Raw genomic sequence first — 24691 nt, 5'->3', positions numbered from 1 at the left:
CCAGAGGAAGCACTGGTGACACGGGCTTGTTTAATAGCTGAAGGACTCTGATAGCTGCCTGCCCAGCAAAGACACTCTGCTTGCCTCGTCAGGCTGGTGAGTGTGCTGATGCTAACAGCTAATTAGCCTAATAGCTTATTACATCCTGCCTTTCACATCTGTTAGCCAAGACATAACTGYTTTGTACTTGTAAATTGTAGACATCCTGCTCATAGAGCCTCCTTGCACCTATCTGGAGTACTGTGTGCAGTTCTGGGCTCCCCAGTATAAGAGGGACGTGGAGCTCCTAGAGAGGGTCCAGAGAAGAGCAACTAAGATGATTAAGGGACTGGAACATCTCTCGTACGAGGAGAGACTGAGTGAGCTGGGCCTGTTTTCTCTGGAGAAGAGAAGGCTGAGAGGGGATATGATTAATATGTATAAGTTCATGGAGGGAGAATGCAGGGAGGAAGGGGACAAGMTGTTTTCAGGAAGCACAGGAAGTTCCGTCTCCAGGTGAGGAGGAACTTCTTTACTGTGAGGGTGACAGAGCAGYGGAACAGGCTGCCCAGGGGGATTGTGGAGTCTCCTTCTCTGGAGGTCTTCCAAACGCACCTGGATGCTGCCCTGTGCCACATGCTGTAGGTGTGCCTGCTGGAGCAGGAAGGTTGGACTAGATGATCTGTAGAGGTCCCTTCCAACCTTTAATATTCTGTGATGCTGTGATCTGAAGATAACTGACAAACAAACCCAAAACAGGAGCTATGAACTCCTACAATGTAACTTCTTTTCATTTTGTTTCCCTTTCTTACTCTTTCTGAGGTGTCTGCTTACCATGTCGGGTGGAAACTGGTCAGATTACTTCAACCTCAGCTAAAACTGCCATTCTTAGGTTTTTTGTTTATTTGTAAACAATCAAACAAACCCCTTTCAAAAACAAACAAACAAAACCTCAGGATTTATACAGTTCATATACTAATACATATATAAAAATCCATATGCTACAAATGTAGCATCTATTTAAATACTGTAATCAGACCCGCACTGTTTCATAAACTAAAACAGAAATCCTTTCAAGCATCTTTTCATTACCTGTAAAGAAAATATCTCTGGCAAGCAGGCCAGGCTGCATTCCTCTGGCACAGAACGGCCACCCGTCAAAGGACTGTTAGTCTCCTTGTACCTGCACACGTGCTCTGCTGGCTTCTTCTCCAAATACTGAGCATGTATGTTATACTTGGGAAATTACCCACTTTTTTTGCCACAAATAAATTCACAAGTGGGATGAGATCTTGTGTGTTCTTCATATGGGGAACATCCAAGCTCAGAGGCAAATAAAACTAATCTGCAACAGAAACACTAAACACTAGACTCAACATCCATGTGACAAAACCCAGCAGACGCCATTTCAGTATGAGACCGCGTGTAAGACTTAGAGGACAAGAAAGATTTCCATCTTTTGCRTTCACCTCTCACAGCAGAGTTAAAACCAGCCTGCAGCTGATCACGGATTTGTTGGAATTTCACCTCCACTGTTTCTGCTAACTTGTAAAAATCCATCTATAGATGAGAAAAATGAGCTTGTAATAGAGAAGGATCCAGTTTGCAATTGAGAACACACACACACACACACACACACACACACTGAAACTCTCATTTGCCCTTACCCCAAACAGCAGAATTCCTCTGTTCTGAGCAGTCAGCAGGCATCAACCTTAGAGTAAGCACCAAAGTAGCAATGCTAACAAAAGGGAACATGCATATTTAAAGATTTTGAAAGAAAAACTGCTTGTGAAAATTGTGAAAACATGGTTGTTTTGTATGCAGTACGTACAGAAAAWGGGGAACTATATAAGATTACTTTTTTTGCAGTTTTAAACTTTTTAAACTTTTTGAAATGCCTTCCAACTAACTGCTCAGAAACAYCTTTGTTAACTTTTTACAAAAATACTCTAGATTTTAACAGAATGTGTCATTGTCTACTTAAAAAATATATAACAAKTAATGTATAAAATATATATTCAGGGCTTTTTTTTCCAATAATGATGAAACAAACAAATCATGTTAACATACAAACCAATTTTATCAGGTTTACATTTACAAATTTACATGTTACCCACACACTGCACTCATTAAAAAAAAAAAAAATGAAGCCTTTTAAACAAGAGCAGAGAAAACCAAGTCAGAGATGAGCCATGAATATATTAACAGTAACAAAATCATTAATACACTAGGTAAAATTAAATTTGCTCCCAAGACAGCATGCATCCTTTTGTATTCACCTATGCCTTTCTTCTTGTTTTGATGTGCTTCAGGGAGAGCTATGGCTGAATAAACACAACAGATTTATGCAAGAATGAAACAGAGAGGCCAGCCTCTAAAAGGAGGCAGCATCATACAGACGCAGGAGTTGGCTGCTCGTGAATGCAGCCAGGACAGCAGTGTAGGGAGTCATGAATAAACAGGTCACATTCCACGCAAAATGCATTCTGACATACTTTACATATGTAAACCTGGGTAGAAAAGATTGAAAAACCAAACGAAAGAGAAGAAAGTTATTAGCATTACAGCATGACAACATGGCAGTTGTGTCATCAAGATAATGTAATATATTATTTTGATCATTAACTGAAGTAAGAGTTATAATAGCTAAAATGCTTAAAGTGCTGAAGTATGTTCAAATGGAAAACAATGGATGGATGTTTATTTATGCAACTCTAAGGGCCGTCCCTTCCCCACATGTGCAAAATAAGTGCAATTTTAAAGGCAAAACTGTGACTGAAAGGCAAAACTGTGACTGAAAACCCTACCTAGCCACAACAGAAACTGCCACAGACTTTCCTGGCCTTTTTTTAAGATACTATTAGAAGACTATCTTTGACACTTCTCAGTGTAAGTTTCAATATTGTTTAACATACTTACATTTTGATCTTTTATTTCTCCCTGGCAGCCTTGACAGTACCTACAATGCAAAATCGTGCATTTTTACTACAATAAATTTTTTAAACATGKTTTTTGTATTGTCTTTGCATACACAATAATAATTCATGTTTTTTTTTCCCCAAGTTTTCACCTGAACACAGGTGAAACAGGATAACAGCTAATGAAAACTACAAATATGTCTTACTATCAGAGGTAACCAACCCCCACCAAACATTCAACAGGATCACCAATAGTACAAAAGCTACTGCCAACTCTTCTTCCTTTCTTAAGACAAAAGAGTCCACAAGTACATTCATTATCACATATATGATTTACATACCGTTCTCCTTGATATTCTTCCAGGGGAACTTCCTGAAAGGCATCCAAAGGGAACAAGTGATGGTAAGACCGAGCCAGATGAGGGGCAGACACTAATGTAAGACCTGCAAATAAAGAGATATCAGAATTATTACAAACCACAACTTCCTCCAAAGCATTTTTATATTAGACAAAACAGAGTAGCAAAACAGAAGTGAAGTTTAATAAGTCAATGATTCAGAATTTTAATAATTAAAATACTTGTCCGATTCAATAATCCAAATTTGTAATCATTTCTGGAATTAAATCCAAATATCAATTAAAACAACAAGCAATGAATGTATTTCTTCTAAATTTGCAATTAAAAGGCTTAATTCAGTCTTTAGAGATACATTTGTACGCTGCTGTAATGCTGCCAAGCCACACCACAGGCCTCTTTAGGCTGACAAGCTCATGATGTCGCATGGGCTGGCAGGGACTTCCTCAGCACTCACTCGTGCAGCATAACCTTTCCATCTCTTGCTCTAACAGCCACTGGGAATCTCTTGCTGATATATAGGATTTCTAAGCACACTATTAGCTTGCTGAAATTAAACTGCTGTTGATATTAACAATTTATATGAATTAGGAGACAGCGACCTTAAACTAGAATGATTTATTATCTTAAAAATGCACACCTGTGACATTAGTCATGCACAGGTAGAAGCTACCAGGAGTAAAGCTGCAGCTAGCACAGCACTCTTAGTATGAAAGGTAATACCCCCACTACCATTAAGCAGGGAGGCAGGGACCCATGTGTTGCACAGTTCCTTTATCTTTGCAAGGCTAAATGCTTTTCCCACTTGCAACTCCACAGCCTTTCGTGTGTTATGTGCAGTGTTTGTCCTTGAGCTTTCCCTTCTGAAACCTTCATTTACAGACTTACAGCAGGCGGGACAAAACTTCCACCTGTGTACTTGATCCTCAAGGCCTAACACTGAGGAGTCTGAAACACCACTATCTGCTGCATGTGTCCTACGTGTCCTAGTCCCCGATGTAAGATAGCAAACTGCCTACAGCTTATTATGCTCTGCTACATTTCTTTATACTATACACTGTTTTGAAAATATTTCTGGCGTTCTTGCACTTCTCCATCATCATCCTGAGCCTCTTATCATAGTATCATATAGTATCAAAATACTGATATTGTTGCTGCAGATGTATTTGTGAAAATGAATGGGAGGCAAATATACCACCCACTCAAGGTTTCCCCTCTCTATGACAGTCTTGAATACATAAAGAATTCAGGACAAAACAAACAAACAAAAGCCCTACACAAAGACAACAACATGAAAACACCCTTTATTTACAATTAACAGCATGATATAACTTTACCACTACAGGTAGAATCCTGAGATTCTTCACAGCAAGCTGACATTTCAAAACACAGGAATGAAGACTTCTTCAAGCAGACCTGGCCATTGATTACTGACTACAGTTGCATTTTCCTCCCTTTAAGTATCTTATCTCTAATACAATCCAATTGCTCAGCTATTCTTGCTACTCACCACAGATTTTGCATTCCACAGGAAGTTCACAATATTTGGCTCTGCACTGAGGACAGAAATATCCACCCAGTGTAAGCCCTGGCTCACTGTTGTTTTCCAATTGCCTGGAACAAAGACAGACATGAGAGACAGGAGGTTGGAGGAAGAAATCAGTACCATTTTTCTGAACGAAGGTATGCTGTGAAGCTGTATAAATATCACCATTAATAACAGGAATCTCAGTAATACTACATAACTAGTAACACTACATAACACTGGTAATACTACCCAGTTCTCAAAACAAATATTGTTTAAAAAGATTCTGTACCTGTTATCTATATAGAAGAATCAGAAAACAACTGGTATAGTTAGATAACAATTATCACTTATCCATAAAAGTGGAACAAAAACAAATTCTCCCCAAATGAAGAGGAATCAAATCATGATGCACATTAATATTCATCCTCCTCAACAGCATTGTTTCCTTCTGAGAACTCATGCTGCTCTGTCAGCCTTGAAGGCCATGATTCCTTTCACAAAGAGCACKATTATGGTAATCAAACTGAGGCAAATGTTTTAAACTTCCATTTGATATCACTAATCATTAGTAAAGCAATAAATAGTTAATTCCAGATAACACCCTTCTTTTTCATGATTATATCTTCACAATGATAAGAAAATACTTCAGTACAAAAAATGCCATGCATTACCTTCAAAATTTCCTTAATGTAAAATTTTTAAAGTACATTTATTTAGAGAACACAAGTAACTATGTCCACATACAGAAACTGCAAGTTAAAGTAAGATTTCGAATGAGAAGTCACAACATTTTAGTTGCCAGTCCTTTTTTCATGGCATTTTGCCATATTCTCATCAGAAAACAGATTTTCTAAATATAGCTAGATATCACTGAATTCTAATACTGAATTTTAATCCACTCATTAAATTCTAATCAGCTCTACTTACRCCATGCTAAAGGATGGCTTTGCATCTTGATCAGACAGAGAAGCAATAGTGTGCTGAGGAAAACCTAAGAGAAAAAACATTTCATATTATCAGTTTTAAACATACTAGTAACCTTTCAGACTTGTATTTGAAAAGTTTAAAGATTATTCTAAATGTCAAGTTCCTTTTTTTTGAATTAATGTTATTTATTTTATTACAAGAAGTAATATACTCTTATCAGGTATGGAATCCTTCTTAAAAGTCTCTATCTAAATACCTACTAATTCCTTCATTTTATTTCCTGAAATAAAGGAAATATAGCTGAAAAGAAAGACTATTCACTGAAAACAGTTCATTTTCAGAAAAAAATGAAAAGAAAAAATCTGTTCAGAAACTTTATAGGAAGAGAAGGCCATTGAAACACAATTTTTGAAGACTAGTTAAAAAGCAAATGTGTGTAATGTTAGGAAAGCAGAAAGACCTCTATATGAATATTCATGAACAATGACCAACGAATATTCATATTAAAATTTTACTAATGGAAAAATTATATACTTTCTAATTGCAGTATACAATTAATAAGACGGCAGCATTTTATGCAGACAGCACTAGTCTTCATATCATTTAATTTTACAGCTTATTTCCATCAATAAGTTTTTCTTTTCTTTGCTATTATCACACAAGTTTCAGCCATCATAAGTAAATCTCTAAGTATTTAAGTTTCCATATAAAAATATATATTTTTTTCTATGGAAACAGATCGATGGAAGTACAAACAAAACTGTCTTGTCAGTGACATTACTGTTTCTACTGTGGTTTAATTTCAGGTTTAAATTTAATGAGAACTACACGAGGAGAAAGAAAGGTACCCAGTTCACTTGTTGAAAGAAAAAATGTGACAGTGCTCCAAGCAAGCATCCACTATGGAGCAAACCAGAAGGCTGTTAAAGCACGTGAGACTTATGACAGTTGCCTTCAGAGATAAATACAGGCGAAGAAACAAAATATGATTGTTCATTCTTCAGTTCCTTCCTTCAGTTTTTAAATACTGCATTTATTTCAGTTATTGCACAAGCAATGTCATTTCCTCTCAGTGCTTCCGACTACATTTGAGTGTTGAGTCTTACTTGCCTTCAATTCTTAAAAGCTCAGTTCTTAAATGTAAATGCTGGACATTTTGGAAGAATAAAACTAAGCAAAGTGAAATCTATCTTTTAAAGCAAAAGTGGTAAAATAAAAAGAACCAATTGTGCAATGCCTTTAAAGTTCTTCCAGTCATCTGCATTACTTCAAAACAGAAGAGGAAAAGAGAGAAAAAGATCCTTAAATCTTGYACTTGAAATTGAAGAAAACCATATCCTACCCATTCGAATAAGGGAGCATTCAGAACTTGAACTGGCAGGTGGAGGACTAACATGATGCATCAGTAGTTCCTTATAATGACTTTCATCTAAAATAACGTGGTATGTTCCTATCACAGAGAAAAAAATGACCCAAACTCAGAACATTAATCTGTTAAGTAGGAAGTAACACAGATATATTTCTACAAATAACGTAACATCAACTTTAAGTTAGAAAAAGAAGTATCCAACTCTATCACTAAACTCCCCCTCCCAAAAAAAMCCACCAAAACCACACAAACACCAGAATATTTAAATTATGTAGGAACACTTTATAATTACATAAGAATATCTACTGCTTTTCTCTCTAACATTACCAGTAATTATATTGTAGGAGTTACAGTTACAAAAACTGATGTTAACATATCAAAACTTCCACATCATATAGCTTTAGCTGTTATCTGTTTATCTGGAACACTATGTTTTGCATATATTTCCCCTTTCAAAGCAGCAGYTGTAAGCTGATGATTATTTCACTATATGTTATTAATTTTGTAACTAAATTAATTTTAAAAATATATTTTGTAACTTGTAAAACTAAAATGACAAGGCAGCTACTTAATTCCACATTTCAACTTCAAGTATAGCTACAAGACTTCAGATACATACCACCTGTTTCTCGGGCAAGCAAAGTACAAACGCGAACTTCAGCACTTAGACCGATGACAGATACTCTGATCTTAACTGCTTTTAAGCTCTTCACATGGAAAAAGAAAGCATACTCAAATTCATCAGCAGAACTGAAAATGGTAGAAAGGTGCAAAGTTTTAAATGATAATTTAATGGTTATGACATCTTAACTGAGTGGTTTTAGTCTAAGAGATTGGAGGCTTGCRGCATTAGGTGAACTTCACTTCTGTACCTTAATTAGATCATAGATGTTGGCTGGATCACATGTTGTCAGACTGCTGAAGACTATCAAAACCTCTCTGCTTGTATGTCCTGGCATGTGCCTAAAGAAAGTATAAAGTTAATCTACCTATGTATACTAAGCTATACAGATGCTAAAGTTTTCAAGGACTGTGATGTACTGAAGTCAGAAAAGAACACCATATGAAAACACCTGGAGATTACAAAAGATCCCTCTCTGTGGTAAGATCTTTCTCTGACAATCAATATTTCATCTGCCATCACATCATAACTTACCAGTATCTAACACACGATATTTTGTCTGTCATCTGATTGCTTGATAGATAGGGCCACCATGCTACCCCATAACTTACCCAGACTCTCACAAGTTAAAATCCACCTTCAAACTAGTAGCAACTCAACTTCTTAAAAGAAAAACAAAAATAACAAACAAACTCTGATCTGTTGATAGATGTAAATCTACTACTTTAACCGCCTTTCACAGTTCTTCATGGAAAAACCTCTTCCAACAATATGTCTAAAGAATTTCCTATGACACTACTACTAGCTTCTTTCTGTCAGTGTTACTAGCTCTAACTATTTGTTAAGCAAATTCTACAAATGTTTTTACCCTCTCAATGCCTCACACGGCAAAAATGTAGTAAAGAAGTCTATTCTACCCCAAATTTACCTCTCTGCTACTTTTTGTAAGAGCCGCATCTCTAAATAGGAGTGTCTTGCCTTAGAACACTGAATATCCTAGCAGTGCAAAAGTCAGCTTCTAACCATTTGTAACTTCAAAAACATAAAGCCTTCTTTAAAGAGTCTGGCAGCACAACACAAGGCAGTACTTGTCAAAAACAGCCTTTCCTACCACTCAGCATTAATACCGAATAAGAAAACCAGGAAGAGAAAGAAAGGAGCTGTTCATATACTAACTTTAAAGTCTGCATAGCCAAATTTAGGGAATTATACAGAGATGGCTCTCCATGACAGTTCATATCTACTGCTTTCTTCAGAGCAGCTACGTGCTTTTTTGAGTTACCTGTGAGGGAATAAAACATGCACCTGAAATAACAAGTTACAAAAGCAAATATTTATGATACATATTTTATCAATTTTACTTGATGAGCAATGGCTTTCAACCTGTTATGTGCAGGTCCCCATTTCTTACAAATTGACCCTTTGGCCACAGTGTTTAAAAACAGAGCATTACTATCAGAAATACATTTATTCTACAGGCACAGCTGTTAAAAACTCAAAAGGTCAAGAACTAAGTCACTGATATAGATTATTAAATGCTTAACAAGATGAAAGAGAAAAACTGAACTGTCTCAAAGAATGTCAGTAGAAACAGGGTTTTGTTTTTTGTTTTCCAAATTATCCTCAAAGTAGTCTTCAAACACCAATTGATCCTCAAGCTCAAGAAATTTGTTCCAATTCTATAGGTGGGTAAGGAGACCAGATTTTAAACAACTTCCCTGAAACCACGTAACTTGTTAGTGGCAAAATGTAGGAAACCAAAAAATCTTGCTTACTATCTTGTCTAATCTTACTGAACACATGAATGTCAGCAAATAAAAGTTAGTTAACGGCACAAGATATTAACTTTAAGGGAGACAAAACACATTTCCCTTGAATTTGGGTAAGACTTGATCAGGCACAAATGGATGATGCCAGTTTTGGATCCAAACAGATTGAAATAGTTATCTGCAAGTTGTCTGAAATAGTTACACTGAAAAAGTACTGAAGTGTGTACAATTACACTGAAAAAAGTTCAATTACACTGAAAGCTGTACCTTTAATTGAAAATACTATGTTAATGGTACTCCACTATCAGTAGATTCATCCAGGTAGAAATTGCAATATCAAGGTTTCATAGTACAAGAGATGACAACAGATCTCCAATTTTAAAGAGAAAACTACCATCCTACCTGAAAGTTCTGTCATTTTTTCAGCTCTTTTACTCTTTGTTACAATTAAGCCAATCTGGAGAAGAAAAGACAAAATTATTCTTAAGAAATCAGAATCAACTTTGTATTTTTGACCCAAGAAGTATCAGAGAAAACAGCTACATACTGTTAGTTATGTTAGTATGTTATGTTATGTTATGTTAGCTAACTGTAAAGGCCTTCTGTTAAGTATAACAACAGCAGCACGATGTTACTCATCGATTAACGTACATTCCTGCATCTTCATTGTCACAAAATGTAAAATAACTCTTTCTAAATTCTAATGCTGAAATAAAGTCTAATCAAGTCTTCTGTGTTACAATTCACATCTAGAAAAAAAAAAAAGGCGTGGGTGAAATATACATATGTGTTCCTATTAAATAAACAAATATTAAAATTCACCAGGCTGATGGGGAAGGGAAGGAAAGGAACATATCAATTGAAAACAGTTTACTAAACAATATTGGAAATAAAACTAAGCTTTCAAAACAGTCTTAAGTTTTTCATTAATTGTGATAATAGTGATTGTACATACCTGACTAATAGGATTTTGGTCAAAGTACTCCTCAACAAAATACTCCAATAACTAAGAAAAAAAAAACAGACTTAAAAAATTATGAACGGCTTAATTTCACATATGCTACGTGGTTAGTACCTGCAAAGCAAAGCTTCAGTGACATTAAAAAAATGGGGAGAGAAAAAAAAAAGACGGATAAGGAAGCACAAGCCTTCACGCCCATGCTCCTTCCTCCGGCCAAGGAAGTCTTAGCACTTCCATTCTTCTCATTCCTGTATTACTTATGGAAAGTATATTTCAGAAGACTCACTTTACTGACTTTGTATATTAAAGGTCTAGATTCATGTTAATTCAAATAGATTTTTAAGATGCATCAAAAAGCATTAGTCTGAAATCCTGGRTTTTGGATATTTTGTTCAATGCTTAAATACTATAAGTGAAGCTCCTATAGGATTTTAGGATACAATTTCACTTCACTGCATTTAGAAACAACTTCTGTCTAGCATCCACTCAAATCAGAATTTTTGAAGTCAAAAACATAAGAAAAAAGTAAACATTGCTCTATGTGTAAACATACTATATTTGCTCTCTTCCCATCCCTTATTATGGGCACCACTTCAGTTCTATTTCCACATACTTCTTTACCATCTTTTCATAATGCATTCTTAGGAACTGTTTTCACTCTACAGTAGCACCCCTGCAAGGCAAGCTAATCTTACATTTACTACTCAAAAAACAAAGTCAAACTATATTCCAGGAAAATTACAGTCTAGTGACATAAACAAGATTGGGGAGGGTGGAAAATAGGGATGAGATGAGAGATAAGGTTATGCAAGTAAGCTAGTCAGAAGAGATTACTTCTAAATACAACATGAAAGCAATTTACAAAGGAACAGTGAGTTAGTAAGAGAAAACTTTTGAGTACAGAAATACCTTTAAAGTGCAAGTAAGTCTGTTGGGTTTTAGATCTTGGTCCTCCATAGTTCTTGATCCATCAATAACCACATAAAGGTGACGCATCTGCAATATCAACATAATATCAATTCTGCAAGTTCCCAATTTTAGATAAAACGTTATCATCCACAGAACAGTTGCTTAAATAAGCGTTTTAATATCATTATTTCCCTTACTCAAATGTTAGAGAAAATTTAAAATACTAAACCAAATCATAGCTTTTAAGGCTATCCAATCAAAAAGAGCAGAAAAAAAAAGTATTTTTCCACTTTTCCTTCAAGAGGAAACAAAAAGAGTCTTTCAGGACTAATACATACTGTTCTTATACTCTCAAGTAAGCTACAAAATAATTATAGCTTGCACTTATTTAATCTGTTTACCCGAGGAACTCAGCATGTTATAAAGCAGTACTACAGTTTACAATTCACTTAAACTCTTGTCTACCTGTTCAGATAGCAAAAACRCAACAGCAAGAATGTGTATGATCTGATTGCATCTGCAAAGCGTGTCCTGATGCAGAAAATAAACCACATATCAGAGCTAGCTTCAGAGCACTACCACTTGGGCTCAAAAAGAGTCTAAAAAACTGCAGGGCAGCATAAAGTTTCAGTCTCTGCCATATAAAGTCAGTAAAAGTGTTCTTCGTATTAGGTGTACTACTGTAGTTCAAGTAGTTCTAGACACAGGACAGACAAGAATAAGCTATTAACATACCATGCCAAGTCGAACCTGTCCATGGTGTTCTTGGAGTCTAAATAATAAACAAACAAACACACGTTTTAAATAAGATGCAAAAAAAAAAAAAAAGACTGATTGTAAAAGATTTCAATCCCACAGTTCTAGCACACATGAAACGATCATTTATCTTGATAATCACTGCAACTTACTGCAATTGAAAAGAAACAAAACGGGAGATTATAAACTCAACCTTCAACTATAGCCAGATCTAACAACTCTTAGAAAACAGCGTAGAGTTCCTATAACTAGATTCAATGAAACTTTAAAAGTTCACCTACCTTTAAAAGTTTTATTGTAATAAGCAAAAACAAAACAAAAAACAAAACAAAACAAAAAAAGTAATTCTGCCTAGCAAATCTTCTGACAGCATAAAGCAAGCATCAGGTGCCAAAAAATAATTTAATGCAAAATATGTAGATTTGGAGATAGAAAAAAAAAGTTACAGAATTCTCTCTGAACAATCCAACTATTGTAAGTGCACTGCTCCGTACTTGATCAAGGTCTAACCTCCTTGGTCAGAATACATCACTCACTCTTAGAAGAAACTATAGATTAAAATAAGTATTTTTTTTTTCACCGAGTTGAGTAACATGGCAGCTTGAGTTCTACATCTAGAGTTCTGAAAGGAATAAAGGCCAAAAATTACTGCAGGCATATCGAGATGCTTCATCTACCCAAAGGATTCAGTTTTGACAAGATCCCACATCTGACAACCATCACCTTTCTTATCCACAAGCGTGGGTAAGTATCCTACCTTTTTCGCTTAGCCTTGAAAAGAATGTCCTCAATAGTAGCTTTGAGTGAACCAGATTCATCTTCTTTAAGGATCTCCCTACATAAAACAAATTGTTACTGGAATATACAGAAAACTTAAAATGAAATGCAGCACAAGGAAGACAAGGGCAAGGTGAGGCACACAAAGCAAAGGGAGAGCCTACCATGTTCGTTCGTAGCCTCCTTCCCACCGCTTGGTCCTTTCAGGCTCATCATCCATGTCTGCGGCTCTGCTCTTGCCTACGGAGCACAACCGTGTCGGGCCTCGGACCACGGAACCTTCCCCACAAACGGCCCCGGCCCCGGCGAGGGGCCGCCGGGCAGGGAGCCGCGGCCGCCGCTCCGCGGTAACCCTGGTTGCGGAGCCGCCGCTGCGCTGCGGAGRCTGCTGCAGACGGAGGACACCGGGCCGGGCCCAACGTGGAGGTGTTTGAGCAGGAGGACGCGCGATACCAGCCGCCCTACCGGCTGCCCAACGGTCCCAACGGTCGCGCCGCCCCGGCCGGAAGCGCTTGCGCGTCTCTGCCCGCTCYTCCCTCGGTGCTGCCGCGAATCCCTCCCGGCTGCGGCGCCCGGGGCGCGGAGCGATCGTTCCGCCGCAGCCTTGAAGTACTGTTCCCTCCACTCAGTGAAGGAGCTGAGGAATCCCCAGGAATCATTTCATTTTAGAATTCTTTTATTAAGCTATCATTATAAACCCACGAAAATTACTTGGCGGTTGCATTTGGTGAATGGGTTGCGGTGTTAGTCATCTCGTGCCGCATGTGGTGGGGTAATTGCACTGACCAAATTAAAGGGTTTTTTCACTAAATACCATGYAAGCACCGTTTTTTAGATGTCCATAAAATTACTATTTATTTGTTTGCAAGCATACGATTTASTTTTAAATGCTGTGTGGCTAGTAGTTATTCAAAAGAGCGGAAGCCCTAAGGAGTGCTCTGCAATTCAAGGCCAGCAGCTTTTGGCATTGTTGATCACAGAGATATTTTGAAATAATTGCTTGGTTAAGTAGAGCGCGGATGGCCAAGATGCTGCAGCCTGAGTTCTAGCCCCACATACCCTAAATCCATCTCTGAATACAACTGAAAAGCTCTTCTGGTCTATACCATGAATACTTGACTAGTAGTCAAGAAAATGGTGTGATGTAGGATTTTTTTTTTTTTTTTTAATTAAAACTATTGTATTCCCAGTTTTTCCTTGTCATTTACTTTTGGAAACTGGACAACAGGCTGTTTGTCTTTACAGCCTTGTTGCTTGCACACACAGAATTCCAACTGGACACTAAAGGCATCAAGGAGAAAAATCAGTCACAATTTAAACCTCTAGTGAAAATACTGGCTTGCTGGCTGGTAGATAGGTCCAAGATGACCTTTTATTGCTTTGTATAAAGCAAAAAATATTAAACACTTGTAATTTATTTCACTTATCCAGATGTGCTGGTAAAAGTTGGAGTTTTCATACGGAAAATGCAGTGTTGGTGTTGTGGATGTTCACTAGTCACCTTTCACAATTGCTGTAGCAGAGACCGTCACAACTTGCCCAGCACTCGATTCCTCTGTGGATTTAACATGGTACAAGCCGAACAGCTGTTTGCACAAACACCAGACCTTTAGGTGTTGCAGGATTGGTTCGTTAGTACCAAGGACATCATAGGTTGTCATCAGTGACAAAGCTAAACTATACGTGCATGGCCACGTATTTTCTTTACATTAATTAGCTTGATCCACTCTGCTGTAGGCAATGCACTACTAAATGGGGATTGTGGTAGGTAGGGAGCCCAGTCTCACCAGGAGTTGCCATTTCACAAGCATCTTGCCGAGAACTCRCTCACTAGAGTTAAGGCAGTTCTAGCCAATTTCTCCACGGAGCAATCAGGATTTCATTAGCTCCAGTGGAAATGCGCCAGCCCTGAGTTCAACCTCTTGAATCACAGGAAAGTCACCAGGCATCCGTTTCTAGGGGCTGTTACTGTGCATCCAAGTAAGACAAGAAATGAGGAAGAAAACAGTTAGACAGAATTTCCCTCAAATATAGTGCAAAACTTGCCAATTAAATACAAATGATGTCATATTGGCAGCAATCTATAAGAACAGGCAAAATAGAGACAAAGTCAATTTAAACAACCTGGGAAAGATCCAGTGTTTAGAGGAAAGCCATAAAAACTACTGAGGATGGAAAAAAAAAAAAACTTCTTTATTTTAAGAAGTCAAGATTAGCTTCTAGGAGCTGAATTTCAATTATAGTTTAACTGACTCCCATGCCATCTTTTCTTAAGAAGCAGAAAGTCCAATTTCTGAGAAATGGAAGTGGAGAAATGGGTTCAATGAAATATTTTGTTTTCCAAGAACCGGGATGATTTTTACTGTCAAGGTCAAGAATTGCRATCCTGCAGATTAATATAGGATATACAATCCTATTGATGATGATTGTCTAAAAGCTTCAAATCCCAACCAAATTTTGGCATCAGTAAACTAAAAGCTGGATAGCTATTCCTACAAATTTAAAAGCATTACATTTTTCAGCAACATTAGTATTCTTAGTTGATATCATGAGTTCATATCATGATATCACCCTAATACATGATGCACACTTTAGCTTATGTTCAATCCACGTTTTATTTGCGCTGAATAAACTCACCAGGTACTAACGAATAAGAGGATATTTCCAGTTATCTTGATCACAGACATCCAACTGTTTATCCAAATAAGGAGTCCTTTTCATAAATCAGGTCAGTTTTAAAACTTGTGCACTCTTGGAATCCGCGAGTTCCTCTCGGACATTTGCCTGTATGGATCTGTCAAAACAGGCAGGTATTTTCTAAAAGGAAGACTGGAGGAAGGAAGTCATAGAATCATAGAATGCCGAAGGTTGGAAGGGACCTCAGAGGTCATCGAGTCCAACCCCTCTGCTCACGCAGGGTCACCTAGAGCACGTGGCACAGGGCTGCATCCAAGCGGGTTTTAAAGATCTCCAAAGAAGGAGACTCCACAACCTCTCTGGGCAGCCTGTTCCAGGGCTCTGTCCTTGTTACATACACTCTGTGGCTGAGGACAAGCTTTAACTGAAGTAACGTGCTAATCCATTTGATTTAGGGTAATACTTCTTGCAAGCTTTAATGAGTATTAGTACCTTCTGCCAAAACACGGTCGCACTAGTAGGGCTGCGTAACAGGTATTTACATTGACATGCAGCAAAGCACACTCACAGAGAGAGAGACCTGGGAGACATTCTCCAGCCTCCATATTAAAGTACAGAACTAACTTCAGTTGTGTTCCCTTCACTTTTGCTCTTGCAAAGCATCAGGAGACAACTCTCGTTGAGTTTAACTGCAACTAAACCTGACTGAACTGACTCCCCATTTCTCTTGTCTTTGCCTCGCTTCCACACCCAGCCTCCAATTTTTATATCATTGACCGCTTCCCTCCAAGAGATTGCTTTAGTCTAATATTTTTGTTTTGTGTGTTTAGACTAGTTCTTCCTTCACAGGTTAGAGTAAAACCAGCCTGCGTGTGGTTGGTTCCTGCTCCCACCTGCTCCACAGCGCTGAGCTCTGTGATGTGCTTCCTGCTTGGGGCAGTGCGGTGCCCAGGYCTGCTGTCCAGTGCTCTGCACACAGCACCACGTCCTGCCGGCCCTGGTGGGCATGGAAGGGTCTTCCTGTCCATCTTCTCCTAGGATCCTGAAAATGAACCCTGCCACACGCGTGGCAGCATCGCAGGAGGTGCGGCGGGTGCCACGCGCAGCGTCTCCCATTAGGTCATTCCCCCATTCCAACAAGAGGCAAAGTGTTCYCTTCTCCAAGCTCGTTTCATGGAAACGCAGATGGAAAAGAGAAGCTGGATGGTTCTGCAGACACTTCACTGGCTTCACAGGGACCGGGAGCTGTTCTCTAAGAGAGAAAAAAACTCGGACCGAAGAAAGGAAACTGGGTCTCCATAGTCTTAACAGGCCTTTCCCGCACCAGGGACTGACCAGAAACCTAACACAGAGAGCAGCAAGCAAGCAAGCTGGGGGGGCTTGAGTGTGGGGGGGATCTTTTCAGCACTTTACTTGAGCCTTAAACTTGGATTCATCTTCCCCTGGTAGCTGACACAAAAACACCCAGAAATGCCACTGAGAAAAAAAGGAAGAGCTGAGTGCTAAATGAGTGGGTATTTAGCCTGCAACAGTCTGGACAAAGACATGTCTCATAAGCAGAAGCTCCAGTCAGGTTTCTGCAGCTCAACAGGTACAAAAGACCTGGTTCCAGCCCCCTTACAAGGCAGGGAGGTTTCCTCTGTACTGAAAGGAATGGAAACCTGAGCCAATGAGAACGGAGAAGAGAGCGAGGACAGGGACAGCACTGCGTTTTGCCCAGTTCAGACTGAAAAAGATACCGAGACCTTGCAGGTGGGAGAGACATAAGCCTGTGTCAAATGAAAAGGTGCCAAGCTTTCCASTTCCCTCAGCATTCCCTTGGCTTCTTGTGTTATGTACTTCATCCACTAGAGTTCTTGGAGTTAAGTCGCTGATTAAATTGGAATGCCAACTTTGATAAATATGAGCTTAAGTATAAGTTCAAAAATCAGACGGCAAATAACTCCTAGAGTGAGGTACAGCACTTCACGTGCACAACCAAAGATGATGTCACGCATCTAAATTAGACACCACTTTCCTAAATTCTTCCCTTTAAATGAAAGCCAAAGTTGAACATATACTTCTAAAGACGAYGTACAATTGCTAACAAAAGTACTGAGAAAAAGCATTAAGGTTACCTCAAGAAAATGCCTTCAAAAACAAATGGAATAACTCAGTTTTTTTTTTTTTTTTGAAATTAAAATATATTTTAGAACAAAATATCCAGTGAAACAGCAGTTGTAGAAAATTGTACAAAAAGTGGCTATCGATGCTGCCAACTTCAAAAAGTAAAAAGTAAATACAAGGATATGAAGAATGACATAAAATAGAAAATTATTATGACAACATTTGCTCAGTGCAAACCTATTTAACCCCAGCATATATTACACAAATCTCTAGAAAGCATATCGAAGTATTTCACCTGACCTTACAGGAGATCTTTATTGCTATTTTAATTGGGAATTAATTTTGTTCTACTCGATTAATTTTGTTCTACTCAATCTCAGAGTTCACAATCAACTGCAACTAGGTAATCTTAAAATTGTCCTAAACAAAAACTCCCACTCCTCACAAAGAGCAAAAATACATTTTTCTTTTAGGCCCATGGAATCTTCCCACTAAGTTGATTAAAAAGGCAAAACACACCATTTTTGTGAATACTAGGGGAAAATTGACAGGGTCTAATCCTGCATCTCTATACCTTTAAGATCATATATAAATTCACTACATCACCTCTATAGAAGAGCATTTAAAACAAAAAAAAAAAATCAAGACAAAAACCCTATAATGCCGTGCTTGCTTAAACAGGAACTTATTTTGCAGCTCTTGTTGAATGAAATCCACAATAATTTCTCACATATAGCACAGCATATGAAGACACAAACAGATTTATTAAACTCAGTTCTGACTTATCAAAACTATTCAAAAACTAAGTACTCTACCAAACCCCAGCCAGTAGCATCAGCTCAACTTTCTGCTTTCTCTGATAGAAAATACAATACTTGCAAATAGAAAAGTGTACATATATAAGAGGACTGACTGTGCACTGTCTAATAAAAAGGATAATATTAACACAGATTTTCTAAATTCATCTGCTAACTTCATTAGATTGACTTAAAATTGCATCAGAATGCAAAACCTATTGGAAATGCACAGTATTCAAGTAAATGACAAAGTGATTAAGGCGGCAATTGTTTTCCCCACAGGAAATTCTGAAAGTAAATAAATACTTTAAAAATGTATTTCTATTTAAAAAAATATAAAACAATATCCTCACAGTCCAGGAAATGCTAAACTTGTACATTCCAGTTCATAATTTTATCATAGTCCTGAATTCGTTGTTTTATATGAGAAAGCTTATTCTTCAGATATTCACAACGTTCCTTTTTCTCCAGAAATGTGGGATCCTGCCAAAAAAATGCAAAAAATCCCCACCCTTATATTAATGTTTATGCTTTCAGTTTCCTCCAGCAGTAACTCATTAACAATTACGTCATTGAATCCAGACAGCATATAAATATCCTCATTCTTCAAAAATACATTATTTTTCCTTGGCTACAATTTCTTACATCCAGGCTTTTCCTCTTTCCTCTTCTTTTATGAACRGTTAAAGGGAGAGGCTCAGCTTTAATGTGCCTTAGTTATTTAGCCAATAGAACAACTTTAGCATATATGTGCAAATACAGATAGGTGTGTTCTGGCATGTGAAACAAACCCCCTTCCCTCCAACAAACAATTTAAGTTAATTAACATGGATGAAAAATTTGATGAAAATGAAAAAATGATGAAAAGATATATTCATAATGTATTATGATTTTAGTGTAACAAAGGTGCACATTTACTGCCAGCACTTAAAAACAACAAAGCAAAAATCTCTTGAACTACAGCGAGAATGAACTTTTGACAGTCCATGCAAGCCTCATTGCCAAAAAGAAAATACAAAACTTCTTTCATGAGGGCAAAGCTGTGTATTTTCTGTTGTTAAACAAAGCTGTGCTGGCTTTGTCAGTGAATACAAATGAACTTGATGCCCAAAATAGTCAATGCAAACCGATATTCTGCAAGCAAAATGCTAGAGAAGATATGTGTTCTCAGAAGATTGTTTCCCCCTCTATCTCTAACAGAATCATTATTCTCAAATGAGGTTTTTGACACGATGAGTGCATAGTGTCCCAACTGTTAAAAGACAGGGATATAAAGCTCTGTGATAGCTCTGCATACCCCATACCCCAACATACTCAACATAGTGTCAGCAGTCCTATATATTTAAACTCTCTTTGCTATTTATTAGATATATTAGCAAAGTCAAGCTGAAAAAAACTCACATTTTTTTTCTTCCTGTATTCCTGCAAAACTCTTGATATCCTTTCCTGTTCCTGGTAAGAGAGACCACACATTTTTAAAGATATTAATGCAGKCCATTTCTTCATGTAAATTTCATTAGATACTTGTTAAAAATCAATCRCTCCCTTAGCCAAATCCTTTTAAATATATTTTAACTGTTTTTGTATTTGAGAAATAGCAAAAATACATTAACTACAGCTCATACAAAGCTTGAAAGCTATGAATATGGAAAAAACAGAAAAACATATATACAATTTAATCGCAACTTACCATCCTCAGCTAATGACTAAAGAAGAAATCACAGACATGAGGAAACATGCCTAATAACATTAGACAGTTTCCTTTTCACAGCTGCTTTTCCATTTCACAATACTTACATGTAGGTTTCCAGGATTATGAGGCAGTTTTCTCAACAATGCATCCAGCTCATCAAACTTCTTTAACACAGCATGAACTTCGCCTGAGAGTTCTTTATATTCAGCAAACTGATCATTGAATACCGCTTTGTATCGGTCCCGCATCTCATTTGTTTGAATTGCTGGGTATTTCCTTCAGAAAAAAAGAAAAAAAAAGTTTTTTTTAAGGACTAACTAATTTAGAGACAGGATTTCAACACACAAATCCTTAACTTTGGTACTGTATTTGTACAAATATTTGTTAATCTCATAACCTACTAAAATTTGCATATATGTAAAGCACCAAAAATGCCAAATATTATACAAATTATTTTCATGATTTCACACTTCACCATAGAACGGCCTAGTTCTACCACTTCAAAAATAAATATTTTTATAGATTYGGGAATTAAAAGGAAAGAATCTTGTCTGTATTGTCTTCTGTCACATCAGTAATTATTGTACACACTGTCTCACAATAGTCTCCTTTAACATTCAGAATTTTTCTTCTTAAGATTCTTCATTTATATTTTGAAGATAAAGTGTCTGTGTCATTGACACTAGCCTTCATACACTCTAGTTTAATATTCACTTCAGGAAGAATGAAATAAAAAAAAAAAAAAGTATTCTCCATTAGGTTTGCTTATCACTTACGCTAAGTAGTCTGGCATCACGATAGGCTTAGGAATGTGGCCCGCAGGTATATGACCATTCAGTTGTTCAGGCTTCATTTCCACTGATTTAAGCTGCCTGTAAGTGGCCTCTTCGCTTGGTCTGTCAACACCATCATACTAAGTTTTAAGAGAAGGAAAAAAATAGTTCTTAATAAAGTCAATTTTACTTCAAGAATAATATGCACAAAGTACAAAATACTTGACCAATTTGAAGGCAGAAACACAAGGACTGAACAGCAATACACACWAACTGTATATATTCTTATTGTAATTAGAAAATTAGGAAGGTGTTACAGTAATATTTCTCTCATAATAACCATCTTAAATTTGTACAAATAGCTGTTGCAGTGACAAAAGAAAAACAAACCCAAAACTTCTTGKAGAGTTCTGCCCCATGTGTCCTAAAAAGTAATTTAAGACAGACATGCTGYGTTTCTGTCTAATCTGTGACTATTTGCTGATGAACAGAAATCACTCAGTTCTCCCATGTCTCAGTATTTCCTCATTCTCTGTTGCACTATTTTTCCCCAGATCCAGAGGTAACAATACATGGAGTCCTGCCACAGCTTATTAAAAAAAGGATCCTGATTCAGTACCAGAGTGAGCAACTGAGAAAAGGACAGTAGGAATTTCACAGTATCTAGTGGGAGGCATTTAAGATTGAAAGAAATGCAYTATCAGTTCGAGAAACATYGAYACATGCCGTACTAAGATCCTAYGCACTCTTCRTATTGAATGTACTTGCTCATGGAAGTGCTAAAACCCCCCTTGGATGTGACAGGTTCTGGCATTTACTGATATTTCAAAGTTCATGGGACGGACTTTGGAGCGGCCTCGGGCACAGGAGCAAACTGGCAACTCGGCGAGTGTYGACCACTGCGCTTCACTGCCTCTTCTCCAATTTAAACAGATAGGCAGGAAAAACAAACATTGCCGAAAACTTACTGCACACGAGATGCTCTGGTGCCACAGGCACATCTGCAAAACACGGATGAACGCTGCACGATTCGCCATTCAACTCACAAGGGTCTGAGCACACACAGCAGCAGTCACTCCATCTGCTGACACCGTAAACTTGAGCCCTTGCCTGACCAGTGCTAACAACTTCAGGAGCTCTTTCCGAGTCTAKGGGGTAGAAGGACCTGGAAGTTGCCTGGATTACATCAGAGAACTCAACCTGACCTCCTCCTAGCAGGGTAAAAACTAGACCAGTCAATCAGAACAAAGGGTCACAAGAGAAACAATAAGCACTCTGAAATGCCAGTAATGAAACAAATATAAATTGTTTCTTACTTTCCGTTCTGCTAAAGACGACTGCGTTTTCATCTATTGGAAAAAAAAAAAAGGAAATGTAAGTTTTATTTGCAGCATAAGTTGTCTGCAAAAGCATAAACTCTTAAAATCTGAACTTTGTCAAAATCATGTAGTGCAGATAATTATGTATATATATATTCAAGTACGAAAAAATCTATAATATTTTTCAGAGCAATAGATTTAGAAAACATTTAAGTATGACAGGAAGAAACCCCACACAAAACAAAAAAACACGCCAACCTGAAATAAGGACAGGGTCTCACCTAATAGCTGTAAGGAAGAAATCGGATTAAATACTGCACCCGGTCACTTTCATTACTGCACATTCCAGCATATATTAACTCCCTGACACTCTGAGGCCTGGGTCATTGCTAAGAAAACATTTCTGTGCTCTAACCAGCAGCTGCTTTGCACAACACTCTTCACAGCTCAACCTGCACGGTAAAAGCAATCTCTTTAGAAATATTCTTAAAGGACTGGAATAAAAGAACACTGTCATAGCAAGGAAGAATGATCATTTTCTGTGCAATTCCAACAAATACTTCATTTTTGCACAAATTTAAAAAAAAACACTTAAAAGTTTTAATAACTACAATTTTTCAAAAGGGAAGTTCCAAGTTTATGCCAGATACAGTGCTTGAACTGTGCAGATAAAATCTTGATCAATATGATCAATCTATCTTTAAAGCAGAATTTTAAGAAAATGCAAATAGCTTAGCAAGGAAAGAAGGTAGTACCAAAAAAAAAAAAAAAAGTTATTTGTGTTTTATAACAAAACCTTGAGTTACCTTGCTCAATCACAACAGTTTGTTATGAAGAGTCAAGATCCCTCCCTCTTTCACTTTTGGAAAAACAAGAAGCACTAAAAGTCAGTAAAAAAAAATCGAATAAAAATGGACTTAGAGACATCCCTTTTTTATTTTTTTCCCCTCCTCACCCCAAAATTGTCTATATGATAGTTATACAGTTCCTAAGGTTAGTGGGCTTGTTTGTTTGCTTGTGCCTGTATTTATGATGGGAAAAAAAAATAATAATAAATGGGCTAGATTTTGGGGTGTCAGATTTCCATTTTGTTATTCCTATTATCTCTACTATTATAAGGAAAGCTAAAAAGACATAAGGAAGTCACTTGGAGTTTCGTTTGCAACATAAAAATCACAGCTTCCTCTTACTGCCATCCTCACYGGCACTTATCCCGCGGAACGCTCGGACTCGGACGGCTAGGTGGCCTCCCTTGGCCCTACCCACTRAGCAGCGGAACCGTGTGGCGCGCTGTTCCCTCCCTGCTTTGTTTGGAAAATACGGCCAGGAAGCAGCTCATCAGCTGAAGCAGGAAGAAAACTGAGTGCCATGAAGGGAACAGAAACACTTCTTATCAAAGTCAGTAAAAATAATAGGAAAAAGCAATGGAAATTTTTGGATGTTGGAACCTGGMTGGCACGTTTCACCCGGCCACCTCAGATTTACCAGCCAGATGGGCGAACACRGTCACTCTGCAGCCAGGGTGGGCAGGATGCATCCCAGGCAGGAGCTTCCAGCAGCGCCACAGGCAGGCTTTGTGGTGCTATTCCCTGCCTTACCTCCCGCTCCATCAGCTCCCTGTGCCTGCGGGCCGCCTCGTGCCGCCAGAGCTTCAGAGCCACCACGGCGCTGATCAGGTAGACCACGACGGCGACGAAGAGGAAGATGATGGCGGCCGTCTGGCCGCCCTCCACGCGGCAGAAGGCCGCGTTGATGGGCGTCTTGAAGAGCGGGTAGTAGCAGAGCCCCCCGCGGTTGGCGTCGTTCACGTACACGATGGCAGCGGCCATGTAGAGGAAGAAGAGGGCCACGTTGATGCCGAACTCGGTCAGGGGCCACCAGGAGGAGTCGAGCAGGATGGTGCGGTAGTAGAGCGACATGCCGAGCACCAGGAGCACCACGGTGACGATCCAGGCCACGCCGGCGGCCACCAGCACGAAGGGCGTCTTGGGGCCGCTGTAGGAGTAGCCGCCGTAGGCGCTGCCGCCGCCGGTGAGGCCGTAGGGCTGYGAGTAGCCGAACACGTTGTACCACTCGTTGTCCTTGTGCACGTAGGCCGAGACGCAGGCGAAGACGGCGGCGCCCAGCAGCAGCTCGGCCACGCCGAGCACGCGCAGCAGCCCGGCCCAGGACTTCATGTAGGCGTAGCGCTGCCGGTACGCGTCCACCATGCTGCTGTAGGCCTCGGCGGGCAGCATGGCCTCCGCCTCGCCCCGCCACGCGCCGCCGCTGCTGCCCGGGCGCCACGAGGCGGCGGGCGAGGCGGGCGGCGAGCAGCGCACGCCGTCCGAGATGTACTTGATGTCGGAGGCCGTGCTGTCCCACTCGGAGCCGTTATGGCGCTTCCCGGCGAAGAAGTTCTTCCAGGAGTCCGGGATGAAGCGCCGCACCGGCTTGAGCTCCGCCGCGCCGGCCCACGAGCCGGGCCCGGCGCCGGGGCCCTGCGGCGGCTC

General features: G+C 38.8%; 2 protein-coding genes across 2 annotated transcripts in view; both read right to left on the bottom strand.

The window, feature by feature from the left end:
• Window positions 1-960: 960 nt before the first annotated feature.
• LOC112944632 (general transcription factor IIH subunit 2) lies at window positions 961-13183 on the bottom strand. The gene is made up of 15 exons (XM_026036107.1): window positions 13039-13183; window positions 12855-12932; window positions 12077-12113; window positions 11342-11428; window positions 10427-10477; window positions 9874-9928; window positions 8879-8984; window positions 7953-8043; window positions 7700-7787; window positions 7054-7161; window positions 5712-5775; window positions 4767-4870; window positions 3242-3344; window positions 2902-2941; window positions 961-2492 (listed from the first exon to the last, which is right to left on the bottom strand). Exons 1-15 carry the CDS (start codon window positions 13092-13094, stop codon window positions 2373-2375), a joined length of 1188 nt encoding a protein of 395 aa, XP_025891892.1. The 5' UTR covers window positions 13095-13183; the 3' UTR covers window positions 961-2372.
• Window positions 13184-17776: 4593 nt separating this feature from the next.
• Window positions 17777-24691, bottom strand: part of MARVELD2 (MARVEL domain containing 2) — a 7752-nt gene continuing 837 nt past the window's right edge. Inside the window, exons 2-7 of the mRNA XM_026035324.1 lie at window positions 23798-24688; window positions 22197-22229; window positions 20884-21020; window positions 20212-20383; window positions 19816-19866; window positions 17777-18897 (exon numbers count right to left, since the gene is read on the bottom strand). Of these exons, the coding sequence (XP_025891109.1) occupies window positions 18781-18897; window positions 19816-19866; window positions 20212-20383; window positions 20884-21020; window positions 22197-22229; window positions 23798-24688 (1401 nt within the window). The 3' untranslated portion in view covers window positions 17777-18780. The remainder of the gene's footprint in view (window positions 18898-19815; window positions 19867-20211; window positions 20384-20883; window positions 21021-22196; window positions 22230-23797; window positions 24689-24691) is intronic.

Source organism: Nothoprocta perdicaria, unplaced genomic scaffold (genome assembly GCF_003342845.1).
Source record: "Nothoprocta perdicaria isolate Ctin4 unplaced genomic scaffold, notPer1 scaffold_1, whole genome shotgun sequence".
Lineage (NCBI taxonomy): Eukaryota > Metazoa > Chordata > Aves > Tinamiformes > Tinamidae > Nothoprocta > Nothoprocta perdicaria.
Note: the sequence above shows the minus strand (reverse complement) of the source record. Positions and strands in the feature narration are given on the sequence as shown.